The sequence below is a fragment of the Diorhabda carinulata genome, chromosome 8 (genome assembly GCF_026250575.1).
Source record: "Diorhabda carinulata isolate Delta chromosome 8, icDioCari1.1, whole genome shotgun sequence".
Taxonomy (NCBI): domain Eukaryota; kingdom Metazoa; phylum Arthropoda; class Insecta; order Coleoptera; family Chrysomelidae; genus Diorhabda; species Diorhabda carinulata.
The window spans coordinates 22986456-23006980 of record NC_079467.1 but is presented as its reverse complement, the minus strand read 5'-3'; the positions used below and the strand labels follow the sequence as shown (position 1 = coordinate 23006980).

The 20525-nt window shown below is 32.1% G+C and overlaps 3 protein-coding genes across 5 annotated transcripts; 2 read left to right on the top strand and 1 right to left on the bottom strand.

Annotated features, from left to right (window-relative positions):
- Window positions 1-1048: 1048 nt before the first annotated feature.
- On the top strand, window positions 1049-15211 carry LOC130897114 (myosin-9). Of its 3 annotated transcripts, none has more exons than XM_057805723.1 (7): window positions 1049-1106; window positions 6606-6771; window positions 10280-10797; window positions 10931-11154; window positions 11662-12023; window positions 12083-12450; window positions 14133-15211. In XM_057805723.1, exons 2-7 carry the CDS (start codon window positions 6624-6626, stop codon window positions 14958-14960), a joined length of 2448 nt encoding a protein of 815 aa, XP_057661706.1. In that variant the 5' UTR covers window positions 1049-1106; window positions 6606-6623; the 3' UTR covers window positions 14961-15211. The 3 variants fall into 3 exon arrangements, with proteins under 3 accessions (XP_057661706.1, XP_057661707.1, XP_057661708.1); XM_057805724.1 differs by lacking the exon at window positions 1049-1106 and adding an exon at window positions 1113-1233; XM_057805725.1 differs by lacking the exons at window positions 1049-1106; window positions 6606-6771 and adding an exon at window positions 7910-8206.
- Window positions 3610-4708, top strand: LOC130897120 (mitoferrin-2-like). The gene has a single exon (XM_057805736.1). The coding sequence runs from the start codon at window positions 3668-3670 to the stop codon at window positions 4628-4630; it is 963 nt and encodes a 320-aa protein (XP_057661719.1). The 5' UTR covers window positions 3610-3667; the 3' UTR covers window positions 4631-4708.
- A 456-nt stretch (window positions 15212-15667) lies between the features above and the next one.
- Window positions 15668-20160, bottom strand: LOC130897119 (dnaJ homolog subfamily B member 12). The gene is made up of 6 exons (XM_057805735.1): window positions 19678-20160; window positions 19150-19443; window positions 17892-18157; window positions 17718-17833; window positions 17477-17640; window positions 15668-16467 (listed from the first exon to the last, which is right to left on the bottom strand). The coding sequence occupies exons 1-6, from the start codon at window positions 19808-19810 to the stop codon at window positions 16355-16357; spliced, it is 1086 nt and encodes a 361-aa protein (XP_057661718.1). The 5' UTR covers window positions 19811-20160; the 3' UTR covers window positions 15668-16354.
- Window positions 20161-20525: the final 365 nt, after the last annotated feature.

The window sequence follows — 20525 nt, the reverse complement described above, 5'->3', positions numbered from 1 at the left end:
TGGAGAAAAAGTAAACATTTACTTTCGCTCATTAACTATAAAGTTAATTTGACTGTTTTTTTTTTGTATAGAAACACATTCACGAAGACTATTTTCTTATGTGAGAAAAATATTTTGAAACGAACACTGATACGACAAAATTAAATGCATGGTTGTTGATAACCCAAACACTTGTGCGTCTTGAAAACTATAAATGTTGATTATAACATTTATTCCAAAACTGGATATATTATATCAGGTTTGTTCTTGGTAGCTGCACTGGCAGAACTATTTCAGGAAGTGTACACTAAAGCGTTCTTTTTAGCAGAACCAGCGCTAGTGTCGCTGTTCTTAGTAACAGTGCAAGAGAACTACTCCATCCAGTTCACTCCACTGCTTGCACTGGGTCTAGAGTCAGTTCTGCAAAGCTTCGACATCGGACGAATGTAAAATATCAAAAAGTTCTAAAACGTTTTCCATTATTGTTAATACTACAAGGCCTGAATCACATCAAATAACCTCAAATACTTCAGCACTGAATCGTTCTTTGTACTCGATCGAACTGATTCTCTACACTCATGAATTGGTCTGTACTGGTCCAGTTCAGTACAGTTTCAGTGCAGCTACCAAGAGTAAACCTACATTATCAGATTTCTTTAGTTTCTTATTTCTTAGACCCTCTCATATGTTTTTGTCGTTATATTAATCACTTATTCCAGTAATTACAGTAAATTTGAAAACATATTTGATTCTTCAGGTTCAATTATGTAAACGTGTAAATTAACTAAGCTAAATCGAAAATTTTTATTAGATAACCATCAAAATCATATTGTATGTGGAATATAACGCGATATAAATTTGAAAAAAAAAACGTCCAGACACCTTATTTGTTAGCTTAATTTTTTGACTAATTGAAAAGTCGTATGCGCTAGATACCAGAACAAACTTCTATTACATAATTTACACTGTTCCAAATATAATTAAGAATAAATCATTAGTTAATCCCTGGCAAAGGTAAGCGTTATATAAATAAACATTAAAAACCAGGTATTTGTTAAAATCCTACCGTCCTGTTTCACCATCCGCCATTGCTACTTCCTGACGTAGCTGTACATTATGAAAGCTATGTGAGTGTCTTATGCTAAAAATAACCTTTCTTTAAACTTCAATAAGCAAATCTATCTTTAAAATTTTTGTTTTAGTGCTACTTTCGCGTAAAACTAAAACGTTGAACTCGATAGTGTTTAATATTTTGTAAGTTTCAGTTTATTTTTCAATTCAAGTGCAGATTTAGATCCGAATCGATCGGTTGTTGTGAGTAAAAGTCTAAATCCAATAACCCAACATTGCAGTCTTCGCTATAGAAATATATTTTTATTAAATATTTTGATTAAAATAATAAACGTTGCTTTCTCTACTACTTACGTAAAAGTAATTTCGGGAGACGTTTCGTTCAGAAATATCAGCGAATTTGAATAGATTGTGCTACAGAGATTGGTATAAGTCAGATTTCATTAAAATAAATTACAAAAGGGTTCAAATTGATACCATCTTGATCAATGCATTTACATCAACGTTTCTCGATGGAGACGCAAGTCGGACGAAGCTTGCCACAAGCTGTCCGCGAAAAGTTTCGATGTTTATGTATTCTCGCGTTGATTCTATTTAATATAAATTGAATTTATTTATTTATTTAACTAATTTTGAATGTCTACCGTCGATGAGCTGGAATATTTTACCTACAAGAGTACAATAACCTCCTATCTGACCGATAGATGTCAACACAAAGTAAAGTTTTCTAAATTAATGTGTACTGTGATATGTATATTGATTGAAGCTAGACTTGGAAAGTATAATGGCCAGCAAAATCATTTACTGTTGTTGTTCAAACGTAGCTCTGTATAAGCTCGACTCTTAGGACGTCCAGAAGATGCGGTTGCACTAGGAAATGCGAAAAAAAAATAGTGATAAAACATTTGAAAGTATTGAGAACATTTTATGCTTATGAGTATGCAGATGTTGTGATTCAGGGCGCTGTTTAGAGCTGTTTATTCATAAGAGAATATATTTTTTGCCTCGAAATTTGATTACAGATGATACATGGATTCACACCCAAATCAACACCGTAAATATATAAGTGGACTGAACCTGTTGGGAGTCGTACAACTCCTCGGGTTAAAACACAATTAGATCAAATCTCATTTAAATTCTGCAGACCTGAAATAGTTTTTCCAAAGAAAAACAAATAATAAATTCGTCGTTGAAACAATTGAAAAAGGGAAGTACTGAGAATTTTTGCTGCACGATCAATTCGACGTATTGTAGTTTTAATGAATTTTTTGAAAATTGTTTTTTAAGGAAATTAATTTTATTGCGTACTAATGAATCTAAATCTACGTCGTTCAATTGTTTACTTCGGAAAATATTTTGTTTTCAGTCATTTACATGTTACTAAAGATTCTAGACTAAATCCAGAAATAAAACATCGCCAAAAATAGAATTTAATAATAAGTAACTACGTTTTGATACGCAAAAATAGAATTTTCTTTGTTGATTCCTACCAGACCGTACATTTGGTGCTTTATACCTATAAATATTTGTTTTAAACAGGGAAGTACAAATGGAGTTTTATCAATACCAAAGTTCTGACGCAAAATTCCAGTAAAAACATTTTTTAACTAAAAGTCATTAAAAGCAGGAAATAGAGAATCGTTTTGACGTTAATCCTTTTAGATGCTTTGCCATTTTATCTGTCAAAATATGAGACTATTTAGTCTAAGATTGTCATATAAATTAGACTAACACTCAACTTTTGACATGTGTCAGAAATATATTTGAAAACATATTTATTTTGTGTTAATTAATCTTATCTTATTATCTGTTTTTTTAAATAATTACTTCATAATTCACATATGACATCACATTTATAGGAAAAAATCAACAATAAGGTCTCTATGCCATGACCAGTATCGTGATACCTAACTTTTAGTATTTTGGAAGCGAAATTATACTGTTGTTTTTATTCCTATGTATTTAAACTGTTTTTAAAGGTGGGATAGATTTAAAAAAACGTTGTTTCTTGCTTGATTACGTAATTTATTTATGCACTAAGTACAGTACTATACACTATGACTTATTACTAAATATTAACATATTAATTTATTTAAAAAACATCAGATTATTTACCGACTTCTCGCTAATAAACAAGCGCTTATTTATACAAAGTTAATTTCTCGATAATTCGGTTTTAGAATGTGAACAAACAAAAACTGCAATAACAGTTTGTGAATAAATTACAAAAAACAATATCAAGACATTACCGCTGTGTACAAAGAAAACCTGCCCATCCGCCAAACTTTGGGTTCAATCAACATAATAGAAGAGGTCCGGCTTCACGATCTACATCAATAAACAAGACAAACTACTATCTTTTGACATTCAGTGACTTATTATTTACACAAGTTTGACAACACCAGCGCACTCTGACCGTATTTGTAAGCTAGAATTTCTGAAACCGTTCGTGATATTCATGCTGAACACACTGTTTTCGCTACCACTACACCAACACTCACAATTATATTATCTGACGCGCGTTTCTATAATCAAGGTAAACTCTTCTCTCACGACATAAACTCTGTGTGCATTATAAATGACATAAGTGACGTTTCCCGAATGTTAATAAAGGTTAATGCACGATATTATTTATAAGTACCCACAAAATACTCCAGTTTTATCTTATATTTTTCACGCCATATGTATGAGCGAAGACGAATATGAATCCATAAAACACGGCAGTTTTACTACTCATCTACTAGCAGGAGCTTCGGCGGGCATAATGGAGTTTTGCATAATGTTCCCAATCGATACAGTCAAAACCAGAATGCAATCAATATCGTTTAAGGCAAAGGAAAAAGTGATCCAATTCCTAATTAAAATGATAAGACAAGAAGGTCCTTTGAGTCCAATACGTGGTATGTCAGCTATAGCTATAGCAGCCGGTCCAGCTCACGGTTTATATTTCGCAAACTATGAATTAGTAAAAGATAAACTAAAACATTTCGTAAAAAATGATCAATATGATTCTATATGTCATGGTATAGCTGGATGTACGGCTACGTTCTTTCACGATTCTATAATGAATCCATCTGAAGTAGTAAAGCAAAGAATGCAAATGCAGAATTCCGTTTGTAGGAATACTTTCAAATGTGCCGTAGATATTTATAAGAACGAAGGAGTAAGAGCATTTTATAGATCATTTTTCACAACGCTGATCATGAATATACCATTCCAAAGTATACACTTTATGATTTACGAAATATGTCAAAATATATTGAATAAAGAACGGGCTTACAATCCTGGGACGCATGTTTTAAGCGGTGGAATAGCTGGGGGAGTAGCTTCGGCAGTCACCAATCCTCTAGATGTCTGTAAAACTCTGCTAAATACTCAAGAAGGAACAAAAAATGTGGAATCGCTGAAGCAAGCTGCGGGGATTGTATTTAAAACTAAAGGTCTTCTAGGTTTTCTTGGAGGTTTACAAGCTAGGATGCTTTATACGATACCATCAACTGCAATATGCTGGTTTACGTACGAATTTTTCAAGTTTTTCTTACAAAATAAAACACATATTGAACCAAAGAGAAAAGAATAATAAGTCATAAAAGATTTAGCAGTAATTTTTTTATACATTGAGTGTCTCTGTGTTATTTATTATTATAATATCAAGAAATTTTCTTTGTTATTATATTTCTTATCATGCCTTGGATATTTCTACAACTGACGGTATTGAACTTAAGGGAAAAAAATAAATTCTGCAAATAGAGAATCGAAGAATCTAAGAAAACCAGGTTTATTATAAACAACAATATTGAAGAGAAAAACGACATATTATATTTATATGGGTATATTTATCAGTTTTGTATTTGTGAAATTTTAATGTAACTGTCGAATTGAATTAAAAAGTTTTCTCGATGTAAATGAGTGACGTAAGTAACAAACATATAATTATCCGTTTTCCTGTATGATTTACAAAAGGTTACAAATTTGATTTCCCATAGACATTACCATATATAATTAAAGTAGTTTACAAATTAACAGTTTCCTTTCATTGTTCTTTATAAATTTCCAAAGAAAAATCGTTTTTTCTAAAAATAGAATACAGATTATACAAATTACCTAAAAATTGTAGTAATATAACCTTTTTAACGTCATTGGTAATTTCATAGACATAAATAATCGATAAGGTCAGACTTAAAGGAAGAACCAATGGAATTTTTCACATATTTATATATATTATATACGAAATTTTTGTGATAAACAATACAACAGTAGCTTTCGCGACTTAAATTCAAAACTATATTTAACAGCTCAAGAATCCAATCTGCTTTTAAATTGTGTGTGATAGTATCGACACTAAAGAAAAATAGTAAAGCAAAACAATGCTCAGTGCGTGATCAGGACGTGAACACCCCGAGCGAAACGCGACTTGGCATCGTCATTGGTCCAAATCGGTGGCACCTTAATAAACCACAAATAAAATGTCAAGTGGGAGAGGCCATAACGCTGAACAAGTCGTTAGATCAGATTTAGTACAGAGACGGCGTTGTGTGGTCCTGTTATATGCTCGGCTTTGGCGTTTACGGCCATGATAACGAGCACTATGCGTGAATATGTTTTGGTTCACTATTTTTCTTCGATGAATAGACTTTAACTTCCGCGAATAACAATAAAATACTTTCAAGAAAATAAATAACAGGAAAAATATGTATACGGCCCCAACAAAATTGCTTGCTACACCCTGTATCTTAACCAATAATAATAATATAGTGAAACTCACAAAAATAGTATACAATCATTTCAATTTATGTATCATTCAGTTACAACCACTTGCCAATAACACCTACGATTTCTCGTAAAATTATCAGTATGGATTCAAGGGAAAGCCAAAGAAATTAAGAATATTTTGGATGAATCATATCAAATAATATTTTTAGATTCAAACATTAAGATATTATCAAACAATAATATAAAATATGGCGTATACGTAATGAACACAATGATTTTTAGTTTTACATTGGCAGCGTCGCTAAAAACTAAAAGCTATAGATGAATAATAATTTGGTAATTTTTGCTACATTCTTCTTCTCGATTCATTTCACATTTCCAATCATTTCTTTCAACGTTATCTATCTTTCTTCTACTCTAAAAGTTTTATTTATTTGAATTGTCTTCTCTATTTCTTCTATTATTGGTTCTTGTTCTGTTTCTAATGCCTCCATAATTCGTCCAGCCCCACTCAGATTTCTTCGTTATTCTTCTTGGGTTGTTAATTTATTTTAATCACATGTTCCACTCACTCTGTATAAACAAATATTTCCAAACCTTCTAAAATTAATCTCATGGTAACATATAAATGTCAACGTTCTCAATTTGGAGCATTTTATTCATCCGGACTCTCCTTTTTTTTTAACTATTTTTCGATACAAAATCAATACCACCACTCCGAAGTATAAAGACGCCACTGTAAAAAAGCCAATACTCATGGGATATTTTTAGAGTTCACAATCGCCATTCTGTTTTCTCGTACGTGCTGGCAACTTTTCACGTCGAGATTTTTCTTTTTTCAGATTTCGTAAAGTGTAAACATGGGAAACGTTTCTAGTTCGTATTTCGAAGAAAAAAACGAAGACCCTTTTTGGTCCAACGACGCATCTAAATCGAAAATCGACGTAAAAAGTTCCACGAGTCATAATCCGATCAGTGCGAAAACGAACTTTAATGAAGCTGCAGCTGGTGAGTCATTTTTTATATGCATTTAACTGCAATTAGTCGACCAAATAGTGATTAGTGCGATATCCTTGCTTCGGATGTTTTTTTTTTTTAATTTAATATTTCATTTTCTAATTTTCGTTTCTTGGCTTCTTGGCTGTTTAACAAAATAGAAGTAAAAATTTATAGTATCACTGGAAAACTTACACTGTTTCCTTTTGACAACATTTTTCTTTTATTTTGGCTTTGGGGACTTTTTCAAAAATCGAGAATTGGTTCGTTGCTTTCGGCTCTTATTAGATTAGATTAGATGAGCTAGGACGTGAATGCAGTGATTTTTCAAGAAGAATTTAATTTCTCCAAACTTGCTCTGCAATGAATATATATAAAATTGTAAACAAAACTAACAACTATTTTACCAAAAACTTTTGGAAAAATATGGCTGGAACTTGGAATGAATTAGATCAGGATATCGCATGTTCAAGGACTAAGGATTTCCATCAAGAAATTTGCAGTCCTTGAGGTGACTCCCATCCTATTGAAACCGATTGTATCCATCGAATCCAATAGAATTATCGAGCTCTATCGAGTTATGGCCAAAACAAAAGGCAATGGAAAGCTGCCTAGATAGTGTGGCGGTTTAGTTCTGGCGAGGAAAGGATCTGTTTCGCGATTTTGCCAGAATGGGAACGTCTGTTAATGTAGATGAAACAGTCAGTTTCTTTGCTTTCTATATAACGAGTTATTGTAAACTGTTATTCCTCTCGCTAAATGATTTTTAATAGTCTCATGTCATCTCTTTAACGGAAAGCTTCGTATTCATGGTGGTTTTTTCTAATTCTAATTTATCAACCCAATAGCTAATTACAATCAATTCAATTACATTTTTCAAGTATGTTTGGATTCCATTCAGTTAGTGTTCATGTTTGTCCACTAAAAATTTGTTCAACTACATGAAACAAACACAACATTTGTTGATCAGCTAAAAAATTTTGCATAATATCCTTATCAATTTTAGCTTAGATTAGTAATTCAATATCTGAAACATTGAAAGCATACAAGTTTTTATTATTATTATTATCGCCAATCTGTATAACGGTGAATAAAATGAGGACAACCTGTACACACATCTATTCTCTTACTACCCGTTCCCAATGTAACCAAGTTTTTAAATGAATTTAACGAAAAAATAAGGCTTCTGTCACTTAATAAAGATTGATAGTCGTCAAGCAAATAGTTTTTCGTCTTATTTAGTTTTTAACGACCCTTTTTCTCTATGAACATAAAAAAATTATTTCAAAGGTCGGTAATTAGTTTACTGAAATTATTTGCAGTGGCCGTATCTCGAATTCTATTTGCATCTTCATAATATTTATGAAGCAGTTAATAAAATGTTTAATATTGTTCTCAAAATATTGGTTGTTGCTATTGTTAATCAATTTAACAACTAAAACTAAAGGTTAGTGATAATATTTATATATTATTTGCAATATAAATATTTATTATATGTAATTCTGCGACCATTCTACATTTTTTTCTATTAGAAAGGATATAAAAAAAAGTGTTTCCACACTTTTACAAGTTTCATATAATTTTCTTTTAAATGAAATTTTGCTTTTTCAATCTAGAAAAATTATTTCTTTTGTTGCGTAATAATTAGTAAAAGAATCGAAGAAATTCAATAACTATTCTTTTGTAGTTTTTATGTGTTTGAAATAAAAAAAGTCATTGAAACAAAAAATTAGATATATGGGAGACATTCGGCCAAAACTCATTAATATTTTTATAATGGACAGTATGGAATATGTTGTGGACATATTTTTCATTTCAATTAATTAATAATAGAATCGCGAATATTTAAGGTGAGGCGTAAAACGGTGGCTCTTGTAGACACGGAAATTTATATGAAAACGGATCAGAATGAAGGTTTTTTCCGTGTCTCTAAATCTTAGCATTTGATCCAAAATCACCACCCTCCACGGAAAAAACCGTGGTCTAATTTTAATCTTAGAAACACGGAAATTTTAAAACTAAACCAACCTAACCTAACCTTCTTCTTCTTCTTCTCATTCTGTCCTCTCATTGAAGGTTGGCGACCACGTTTTTAAATGCGTCTCTGTCCCTCGCAACATGAAACAATTATCCGACACGCTGAAATTTGTCCATTCTCTTATGTCACGGAGCCAGGATTTCTTCTTCTTGCCGATGCCTTGCCTCTACTCTGCCCTGTAATATGTTCTGTAGCAGTAGGTATTTGTCGTTGCACAAAATATGTTCTATGTAAGATGTTTTTCTTATCTTAATAATTGTCATCAGCTTTCTTTTGCGAACAATGCGTCTTAGTAGTTCGTCGTTGGTGATTCTGTCAGTCCAGGGTATCTTCATGGTGCGTCTATAGAGTCACATCTCAAATGCCTTAAGTTTTTTTGATCATTTGAGCTTTCTTGGTCCAAGTTTCCACTCTGTACACCAGTTTTTTCTGTTTGTAAACATTGAGGAGTTCTTGACAAATGCCTTTCGAGCCATTTCAATTCTGATCTTGATTTCTTTGACCGGATCCATTTCCTAACCTAACCTAATCATCTGTATCCAATTGTCACGGATATTAGTCACTCGTGTAACGTTGTGCACTATGAGCAAGCATAGAATAAGAGTCAGTGAATAAATTACGAGATATACATAGCACTATCATCAATTCATTATTACTAAGGCTACAATCAAATTATTTATTAATAATTTTTTTGTATAATTCGTTTTAAAAGGCAAATTTCATCTGTAAGTGGTGTTTATCCGTGGATAAAGCTTCATTCGGCGCATTTCTTTAAAAATGTGCGTGTCTCTAAAGTATATTAACCGCTTACAACACGTATTACGTACTATACTTTTTCTACGCCTATGTATCTTTTAGATTGAATAATAGTACTTTGGTAGATGCTTATAAAGGCGTTAATAATGAAGTAGACTGATAATTTTTATATACAATGTATAGAGAAGTTGTATTTAATCGCATACTTATTACCTGATATTTTAGTTTTGATAGAACATTAGTGCAGTAATTCTGTTTGTGTGCTATGACTTGAATTATTTTGTTTCATAATACATAATCGTCAATAGAATTTTTAGTGATGTAAAAAATAGATTTGGTTTATTTATCTGATGTACTTAAATGACCAAATGTACCAATAATTCATTTAATACGATGGTATTGTAATAGATCAGAAGAAAAAGTACTATGTATAAGAAAATAAAAAAAATCATGTGGTTTCTCATTTAAAAAAAACTGAAGTAACATTTAATACGTTCTTCATTTGCATATATTTAATTTTGTGATAAAATTTCTAATAAAAATAATTGATTCAGAGCTAATTTTGTGTCAAACATTTTCATTTATGTCTATTTATACCGAAATATTTGGTACAAAAGGTATCAACTTCACGAGGGTGTCTCTTTAGTTCAATTACAATTTCAACATCAACATTTTTGGAAAACCGAATTATCCATATTCATGTAAATAAAAAGTATTTTTTTACAGTTATAAAAAATATTTCCGAAGCAAACAAAGAAAAATTAAGTGAGTTCAAATTGGAATTGGGAAGAAAACACGAAAAAAGAAGAGAAATAATAGCTGGCAAACGAAAAGAAATGGGGGACTTACGAGCCGAAGTAGAAAGATTAAAAAAAGAAAATGAATCTTTGAAAGCGACTCGAGTAGATCCTTCTGACGATAATTTAACGAAATTCCGAGAAGAAATCGAGCGTCTTCGTCAAGAAAAAGCCGAAACCGATTTTTTACGCAAACAAAATGAAGAATTAAAAGAAATCGTTGAAGAGAAAACTGCACTTTTAGAAGAAAGTCAAAATATAATAGAGAAAAACAGAGAACTGAGAATAAACATTTCCGAGTTACAAAACGATCTTCAACGGCTTAATTCAGAAATATTAAACTTCGAAACAGAGAGAGAGGATTATAGAATTCATGTAGTAGCTCTTAAAGATGTTATTTCCGTTTCAAAACACATGTTACAGATAAGAGAAACACAATTAAAAGAAGTAAGTGAATTATCTTTTCAAATTGCTCATTACAGTCTTCAAAAAGTTAATCGTTTAATAATAATTAATGGTTTCCAGGTAAAGTAAACTCAATAGTTTGTTTTTTAAAGTATGTTTCCCATTTTCTTTTCAGTTGAAGGAAAAAGTGGAAAGCATCGAAAAAAGTCTATGTACTAGAGAAGCAGCCATTTTGTCTGAAGATCTTAGGAAAGAATACGAGCGACAGATTGAAAATATGAGAAATTTGAGGCTTTTGTACGAAGAAAGACAACGGGCCGAAAGAAAAGAGAAAGAAGAATTAAGATCACAATTAGCGGACGTGAAGAAAGATTTGGAACACGAACAGATGAAAAATGGGTAATTATTTCGAATAATCTAAGGTGTGCATATCAGCTCTCAATTTTTAAAGTTGAAGAAGTTATTTAACAAAAAAAATTTTTCTACGCCTACGCCAGTGAACGTCGACATTTCTTGTGGTATTAAAACAATAACATACACGTGCTTTTTGATAACAAAACTTATATTTCACGACTTAATCAAATGACAATCAAATTTTTATGTATTTACGACTTGGTCTCGTCTATTTACATTAATTTTGAAAACTTCATAACTTTACATTAGATTAAAAAGAGCCGTCCCCGAAATTCGACAACACATTAGACAATATCTCATAAAATAAATCTGCTTTTTAGCATGTTATGGATACATATATGCTTTGAATCAAATTATGAAGTCATTTTTTCTTTAATTCTTTATAAAGATACATTTTGTTCTCTCCTGTCCCGTATCCTTTGTTATGATCGATAAAATAAAAACGAGAAAACTAATAAAGTATTGCATGAAAACCTTAGAAATTTGTTTTAGTGAATTGGATGAAAGAATATCTCAGTTAGAATTAGATAATTCCAAAAAATACGACGAAATCAAAACATTAGAATCCAATCTTGGGCTGTCGAAAGCGGAAAATCGTGAATATCAAGAAGAACTAGCTGTAATCAATCAACTTTTCTCTGAAGCTTTACTAAGATATAATAAAGAAATAGATTTGGATAAGCTTCAAAAACACCTTGAAGAAAATCATGGTCTCTTAAAAGACATCGTTGTTAACGAAGTTTCATCAGAAGTATCGTATGCCTTACCGAAGGTTCTTCTAGAATTAATAAACCAATTGCATGAGAATGAAGAACAAGTAGGCGAAGAAAACGCGATATCGAAGTGCGATCGAGGTAAACGTATATCTCACATGTTTCAACTTGCATATATTTGTTTGTTAAATCGTTTATAGAAGGAACAAATAATTCAACCCGTCACCAAATGAGTAGTGCAGAAGAAATCGTAGAAAATCTACCAAAAGTATGGAAAGTGTTAATAGAACTTCTCAGTCATCAAATTGTTCCAACAAATAATCTAACCGATGAACAAAATAACGATAATCCCTGTTACAAGACCGTAGTAACTCCTAAAGGTACTAGCTTAGTATTAAGTGTAAGTCAAACGTTCATTAGACTCAAGGATCTCATATTGGAGAAGAAATCTCTAGAGAAAGAAACTGCACATTTGAAACATCTCAATTGTCACTTGGAAAACAGGCTTCAAGATCAAGAGAAGAGGTTAGAGGTGGTGCAGAGTGAATTATCAAAAACGTGGCTTGTCGTAAGTATCACTCTTTGGTATACGTTGTTCGAACTTAGTTGAAACTTCATGGATTTCTAGTTTCTTTGTAATATAATGAAAATAATTAAATAAAATATTTTGATTGTCCTTTTAATTGATTTGATAGAGTTTTAACAATCGTTGATGACAAAAGATTTCACTTTTTTCAACTAACTTAGATCATAACATGTTCATCGTCAGCTAACTAATTTTCTGTCACGACAAAGTTTATGTTAACTCTGATTAAATAATAAACTTAGTAATTACCTTCACTAAGATTCATAATATGTTGTATGTCAATCAAAAGATTGGTTTCAGCAATTATTGCGAGGTTCAGCTCGTTTTAGTGTCAAATCACTCGGAAATCAAGGGCAACAACGAGGCTAATTCATTCCATAGATTGGGATCCGCGATTGCTGCAACATCCAGCTATTTGATTGTCAATTCACTTGGAAAATAAGGTCTACAACGTGGCTAATCTGGTACAAAGATTGGGATCAGCGATTATTGCGATGTCTAGCTCATTTTAGTATCAAATCACTCGGCAAATTAGGGCAACAACGAGGCTACTTCACTCCATAGATTGGGATCAGCGATTGCTGCAAGATCCAGCTTGTTTGAGTGTCAAATCACTTGGAAAACAAAGGCTATATGGACTCTAATCCTCTCCAAAGATTGCTTTCAGCAATTATCGCGATGTCCAGCTCGTTTCAGTGTTAGATTACTCGGAAAAAAAGGGCAACAACGAGGCTAATTCATTCCATAGATTGGGATCAGCGATTGTTGCAAGATCCAGCTTGTTTGAGTGTCAGATCACTTGGAAAATAACGGCTATATGGAGTCTAATCCTCTCCAAAGATTGCTTTCAGCAATTATCGCGATGTCCAGCTCGTTTCAGTGTCAAATCACTCGGAAAAAAAGGGCAACAACGAGGCTAATCTGCTACAAAGATTGGGATCAGCGATTATTGCGATGTCCAACTCGTGTTAGTATCAAATCACTCGGCAAATAAGGGCAACATGGGGGTAATTCGTTTCAAAGATTGGGATTAGCGATTGTTGCGATGTCCAGCTCGCTTTGGTGTCATATCACTCGGGAAACAAGGGTACAAAAGAGGCTAATTCGCTTCAAAGATTGGGATCAGCGATTGTTGCAATCTCCAGTTCATTCAAGTGTCAGATTACTCGGACAGTAAACGAGATTATTTCGCTTGCTAGATTGAGATCCGCAAAAGCACCAGTAGGTTTACCGTCCAATCTTGGTGAAGCCAAAAGTGTAGCTTTCAGAGCTCTGAGAAGTCTGCGAGCAAGATTGAGATAAAAAAATACCTAGAATTAGTCAAGCTAAGGTACATGTAGATAGACTTTCTCTTGTCTTACTAATCAACTGCTCCGCTTAAACAGGTGCGAAATATGACTGGTCATTTATACGAACACGGTCACATAAGACGTCATCTTCGTGCTATAGGCATTACGGAAGATGAACTATGATTGATATGTTCATTGCAAAATCTTTCTAGCTTCTATATATTAGATGTTTGAGTGAGTTATTGGTCTTTTAAATATTTTGTATCTAAAAATTTGGAATCGAAAGTTTCATTTCTTTAGAACTCTTCTTGGTGGATTAAATATATCAACAAAATCTGTCTAGTTGCATCAATATTAACAGTATTTGTTCTTCAGGTCGGAAAACTTCAAAAACAACATCAATTGCTGCACACGCAAGAAAAAATTCTGCGTTACGAGCTCGCCCAGAAAAGAAAACTTCTGAACGAATTAAAAGAAGAATTAGAATATAGCAGAGAGAAATGGGCCCAAGCAAGAGAAAAAAACACCAGCACTGAGGAGCAATGGAGACAATTGAGAAGTGAATTTGCTAACAGAAGAAATACCACCACGGAAGACGTAAATAATAGCGCCGAAAGTGGATATAGTGACGATAGAGAGGGTTTAAGTGACGAAGAACCGGGATATGAGACTGATGTATCTGAATGTGCTCAAAAAACTGGAGAGGACGCTGATTTGAATGAAGATATTGTATCGATGAGTCAAATTGAGACTATAACCGATACTAACGAACAAAAGTCGGAAGAAGAAAATACACCGACTAATTTAGATAGTGAAAAGCAGCTGACAGATTTAAATAAAATTTCTGACATTGAACAGATTCACGAGGTGAATGGCGAAGAAAAAATATTGTCTTCCAATATAAATAACACAGAAATGCCAAGTACGTCAATTTCTAGATTGGAAGAATCGAGGAGAACATTCGAAGAAAGGTTAGCTAAAAGAGAAGAACGACTTAAACGGCTGGAAACCCAGGCCGAAAGTTTGGTAACTAAAACAGCTAACACAGCAAATAGAAGCGTAGAAATTTGTAATAAATTAGACGGTTTACACATAGCTTATGGTCAAAGTCAAGAAAGTATAGATACAACAACAGAAGACGACGTTGAACAAAATGATACCGAAAGTAGGCAACAAGCTCAAGATAAAGATGGTGGTGATTAAAAGAATTTTAGTGCTCGAGTGTCACATATCACGGAAACAAAGTATTTTTATAGTACCTAATATCAATTTTATGGTTACCTATAATTAGGTATTATTTTTCTATTGTTTTAGAATTTGTATTAATATTAATTTGAAGAATGTTATTATTATAATTTTGACATGTACTTAGACATATTTTATATGGAAATAAATTATATATTAATGTTGGAAATTCCTAAAAATTAAAAAAAAAAAACAATTTTACAACAGAAGGGAGAGTTTTTTGCTTATTGGTGATCCTTATTTGATGGACCTGCCAAAGGAGATTTATATCCTGAAATTTTGTCCAGACGAAGACACTAGTGTGCTACCGTCGGCGAAGCTAAAGATCGGATTTGTGATTTTGTCGAGTAGATCGTTGTTGTAAAGTAGAAAGAGAGTAGGTGACAAGATGCATCTCTGGGAAACGCCCGGATCAGTTTTTGAGAAAGCTACTAAACCAGTCGATGAGTGATCGTGTGATCTGAATTTATTTAGAAGGTTGACATGCTAAATCCTGTCAAAAGGCTGCGATTGCTCTGGAATTCCCCTCGTTCTTCTATAACTTCAGTCCATACTTTGATAACAAGGAGATCCCCGGTTGATCTATGTAGCCGTATTGATCACTTTCAATATTTTTTCTGCTTCGATCCAAATATTCTGATTCTTCACTTAAGAAAACGAAAATATTTTCCACTTACATTTATTAATAATATATTCACATAAATTTACAACAAATAAATAAATTTGACATTTTTAAAGAATTCCTGTGATATTTAACGAGATAAAACAATAAATAGTCAACAACCAGATATATCAACAAAACATTCATTACTGTCATTGTTGAAGATAGTTTGTAATTGTAATAATGTCATTGCAACGTCATTTTTCACAATATATATAAGAATGGTAGAGAATTTTTAAAGTCTTTCAACTTTGGTATACATTTCTTGAATTAATTATAAGAACTTCAACTGTAGGTTTAGTAGAGTTATAAGAATTCTTGTATATACAAAATTTTATTATTTATCTGGGATAACCTAAAACAGAAAACTCACACAAATTTAAACAAAAGTATTGAAGTCCGTGTCCGTAAAACGGCCACTGTACAGTGTATGATATTTGATAGAATATGATATATTTGAAAATTGACTAACAACTTCCTCTTATATTAATCCACTTGTGACAGTTTTAAATGTTAAAATTATTTTACACTCTTATCAAATATTTAACTATTCATACATAGACCTATATTTCTAAGACTTCCATAATAAAACCTCATAACGATTGGAAAAAATAAATAAGACTGTCGTTAAATAACCTCCTATAAATTGGTGAAGTAATATAATAATATATAATTCGTTATTTTATTTCAATTATCTATTCCTAAGGTTTTGTAGTTGTTCACAAGAAGGCATTTTCAAATTTTGGGCGTTATGGTATAGTTCTTGATCTCCGAAATTCCGTGCTTTCCATATCATCGATTCTTCTGCAAAAAAATAAAAAAATATATTTTACTTGGATCCTTGGGGTGCACGGCGACGCCACGCGAGGTCCATCTATTAAGCAATCATGACAACAAGGCGTCGGCCATGTTGTTGATGCGTTTCAAGGAGAGAGGACATTCCGGAGTATTACTAGTTATTATTGTTTGAAGAAGTAAAGGGGATATAGTGAGAAATTAACTCCTCATGAGCGTGAGCACTATCAGAAGAAAGTGTGGTTGTGACAAGTTTGAGCTGCGATACGAAGATATGGAGGAATATAAGGACCATTGGCCACCCTTGACTGAATTAGGACAGACTGAAGTACTTAGTTTCCGCACGAACTTTAAGAAGTTATAAAGAATTACATTTTCCAATGTATGCTTGTATACCTGAATTATTTGGAGCCCTACAAGTTGTTTCATGATTTTTGAAACTTTATATAAGGTCTCTCAAACAAAGTTTACCTTCACTTATTGTATGAATATTCAAAGGAGCGTGGGAGATATATATCAATCGGTAGGCTACCTCTTGGAAATTTAGTTGCTATTGAATTTTCTCGGGAGAAAACCGTACGTTGTGTGTGCGTGAGTTTTACTAAAACGATAATTCGTCGAGTATAAAGCAAAAAAAATGAAGTCAACTTTCTTTTCTATGCTTAATGTGAGGAATAATCTGTATTTTTATTCATTTGTCAATCCACTGAGAAAAGCAATCAGTTTACTCATTTCTCTTGAATAATAATTTATCCTTGCTTTCACTGTAACTTTTGTGATTTTCCATTTTTAAAGCATTTCAATTGTAGATATATAATAAAATAAAAGCTCATTCCGTTCAAATTCCTGTATTACCAAATATCACAGTTATTTATATCACAAAAAATAAATGGGTTTCTAATATTGATTCAATAGTTACTGCAATCATATTCCTGGGTTTTCAATATCTTGACAACAATTTGAACGAAACGAGTGATTCTCGAAAATATTTCATATATGACATAAAAAACGCAATTACTGTAGCTCTTTTCCCTGTAGCAGGCATGTTTTAACGTCTGTATATATTCTTCTTCCACTGACATCTCTAATCGTTTCACGGATCCTTGATATTCCAGATGGAAATTATCTTTTACGTAATAAGGTATGTTCAGATTGTATGTTTTCCGTAGTATGGGATATTTTCTGGAAAACAAAAGAGTTTCCTTAAAATTTGATAATATTATCAAAATAGCAGATTGATATGAGAAGATAATACTTACGAGCTGGCTTGTAAGCTATAAGCTGGATCAGAAATGAATAAACTTGATGCCATAGATAATAATATTGCCAACAAAATGGGTAACAGTTGAATGAATGCAGTATAACTACTTTGTTGCTAAAAACATATAAATAAAAACTTACTATACTACTTTTTCATTTTTCAAAGTTATTACCTCCCTGTGATGTCCATGATGTTCCTGATGTGACTGACTAGAAGTAGTTTGTCTTTGCCATCGGCCGCCTCTTCGAACATAAACATTTGAACCACTGAAACCTCCACCGAAAAACATATTGAATAACTCTTCGGCTGTCGCATCAGACTCAAATCCCCTCGTAAACGTATGATGATGTGAATGTGAGGATACCCTGTCTTCATCTGATCCATACAAGTCATACTGTTTTCTTTTCTCAGTATCTGTTAGAACGGCAACTGCATTTCCTGATAAGTTAAAAATGGTTAACACCTCAATAAATTCAGACAATCTTTGTAAGGCTACAGAACAGCTCTCTGTTTTTTTTATATCACTCAAAATCAGAAAAAACTTTATTGGCATGATTATTTTAACATCTCCTAATGGACTTTTTATTTCTTCTCACCAGCATGGCTAAGAGATTGTAAGTTAATTAGTTCATACTAAAGGAGTATAGTTATAGTTAGATTTTATATGATTCATTTCAATTAAAAAAAAATCAATTATTAGGACTACACCCTTCAATAAACTAATTTGCTGTGGATATTGTGTAATTACTTCTGTGTGACCATATACCCTGATGTATGATTCTGATTTCTGTGCCAATAGTATCTTCCAACAAATCCATTGGTAGTAGCACTGTAACTGCTTCTTTAGCATCCTTCTCCTTGCAGCCCTTTTTGCATTCATATGCAAGCTTATTTAGTGTCACAAAACTAGGAGAGTACCTCACAAAAGCTCATTAATTACCACTATCGATGCTATTGTTTTTGAGGCTGGCTGGCTATCCCTGTGGATTGTTGTATTTCTGATTGATTCAACACTTGTCAGCATCTTCAATAATATTAACTTCTATATGAAAGTTACAGCTTAGCAACATTTCGGTTTAGAACAAATTGAATATTTCACAAGACATATAAGATCCACATATTCCAATTTGTTATACACCCCTAGCCTTATTTTATTTTTACTTTCAGTGATATACTTGAATTACTGCTAGTTAGATTAAGATAATAAAAATATTTCATGTAAAATCTGCTATTCTTAGAAAGTATAAGAAAAGTCCGATATTCTGAGCAGTATTACATAGAAAGATAAAAAAAGTAACTCAAAATCAATTTTTAATTGTCCCTTTGGAAATTATAATTATTAAATATATATATATATATATATATATATATATATATATATATATATATATATATATATATATATATATATATTAAAATTTGTTACTTACCAACAGCTTTAAAAGCTTCAGATGCACCAGGACATTTATTTTTATCAGGGTGCATTTGCAGTGCCAATTTTTTATATGCTTTTTTAATTTCTGAATCAGTAGCATCTTTACTAACCCCTAAAATTTCATAATAATCTTTGCATTTTTTAATCCTCTTAACTGCTTCCTCCTGTTCTGGGGTATAATCAGGAGTTTTACTTTCTGTTTCTACTGGTTTCTGGGCTGTTGTTCTTTTTCTAGGTTGGGTATTTTCAGCATTACTCGGCGCCATTAGATTTATTTGAATCAAAAGATCTAGAAGTCACAAAGTTTCATCCTTGAATTTGGATTATTATTTAATTAGAATTAACTGTTTTTTCTTCATGTTTTAAACAAATAACTAGCTGCTTGTCATTGAAATACTCACCAAACAACTAAATCCCAAAAGTATCAAATATTTAACGATAAATATGCGAAATATGTATAAGGTTTTAGTAATTTGTTATTATAGATACATATATTTAATATGCAAATATTAGTAATAAATACCTTTGGCTTTATGCGTGGGGAACAATTTTTCGGCTTTCAACAAATATTTTTCAGCTTTTTCTCTGTTTTTATCTCTGATATATTTTTCCGCTAATTCAATACAATGTAGAGCTTCATCTTTATTTCCTTCCATTTTTAATATTAGTGGTTTGAAATGTTTTATTAGTACTTTTTGTGGATCAATTTAACATTTAACAGCTGATGTCATTCTTTTGATGTTGACAGATAGTTTATCTACTGACGTATTATACGCAAGCGTTATTGTTCAGTAAAAAAATTTTGTATTTTTTAATAAATTAAGCAAATTTTGATAACCAAGTAACCCACAAATTTAAATACTATGAAAATACTTGACATAAATCACATGACATTTCCAACATTTGCAACCTTTGGACATTAGACTATGGGTGCATTTCACTAAAACTCTTTTGTGACTACTATCGTTGTGATCGCGGCGAAATCGTCACTTTTGACGTCATGACTAACGTTCACGACGACCCATGACAAGAGAGCTTTGAAAGAATTAGAGAAATTTTTAAAATTCAAGCAACGCAGATTGCAACCATGAGTATCTATTTCATTATTTAATATGGGATATTATAAGTACTTTTGAAGCATTCTTGTGACGTACAACCAAATATTTTACCATCGCCGTAGAAGATATTTTCATTTTGCACCCTATTATATTTGTATATATCTGTTCATCTTTTAAATCGTAATATAGTTACCAATACGTAGACAACTCATTTTACAAATATGTGGGTGATGATTAGGCAACTCATTTTACAAATATGTGGGTGATGATTAGGCAACTCATTTTACAATTATCCTAGGGTACTAGGGTAGAA

Coding starts and splice junctions, on each gene's coding strand:
- LOC130897120 (XM_057805736.1), top strand. CDS start 3,668: ATGCACGATATTATTTATAAGTACCCACAAAATACTCCAGTTTTATCT.
- LOC130897114 (XM_057805723.1), top strand. CDS start 6,624: ATGGGAAACGTTTCTAGTTCGTATTTCGAAGAAAAAAACGAAGACCCT. Junction 6,772..10,279: donor CTTTAATGAAGCTGCAGCTG/GTGAGTCATTTT, acceptor ATTTTTTTACAG/TTATAAAAAATATTTCCGAA. Junction 12,024..12,082: donor GATATCGAAGTGCGATCGAG/GTAAACGTATAT, acceptor AATCGTTTATAG/AAGGAACAAATAATTCAACC.
- LOC130897119 (XM_057805735.1), bottom strand. CDS start 19,810: ATGGAAGGAAATAAAGATGAAGCTCTACATTGTATTGAATTAGCGGAA. Junction 19,444..19,677: donor CCCCACGCATAAAGCCAAAG/GTATTTATTACT, acceptor TGTGACTTCTAG/ATCTTTTGATTCAAATAAAT. Junction 17,641..17,717: donor TATAGCTTACAAGCCAGCTC/GTAAGTATTATC, acceptor TTTGTTTTCCAG/AAAATATCCCATACTACGGA.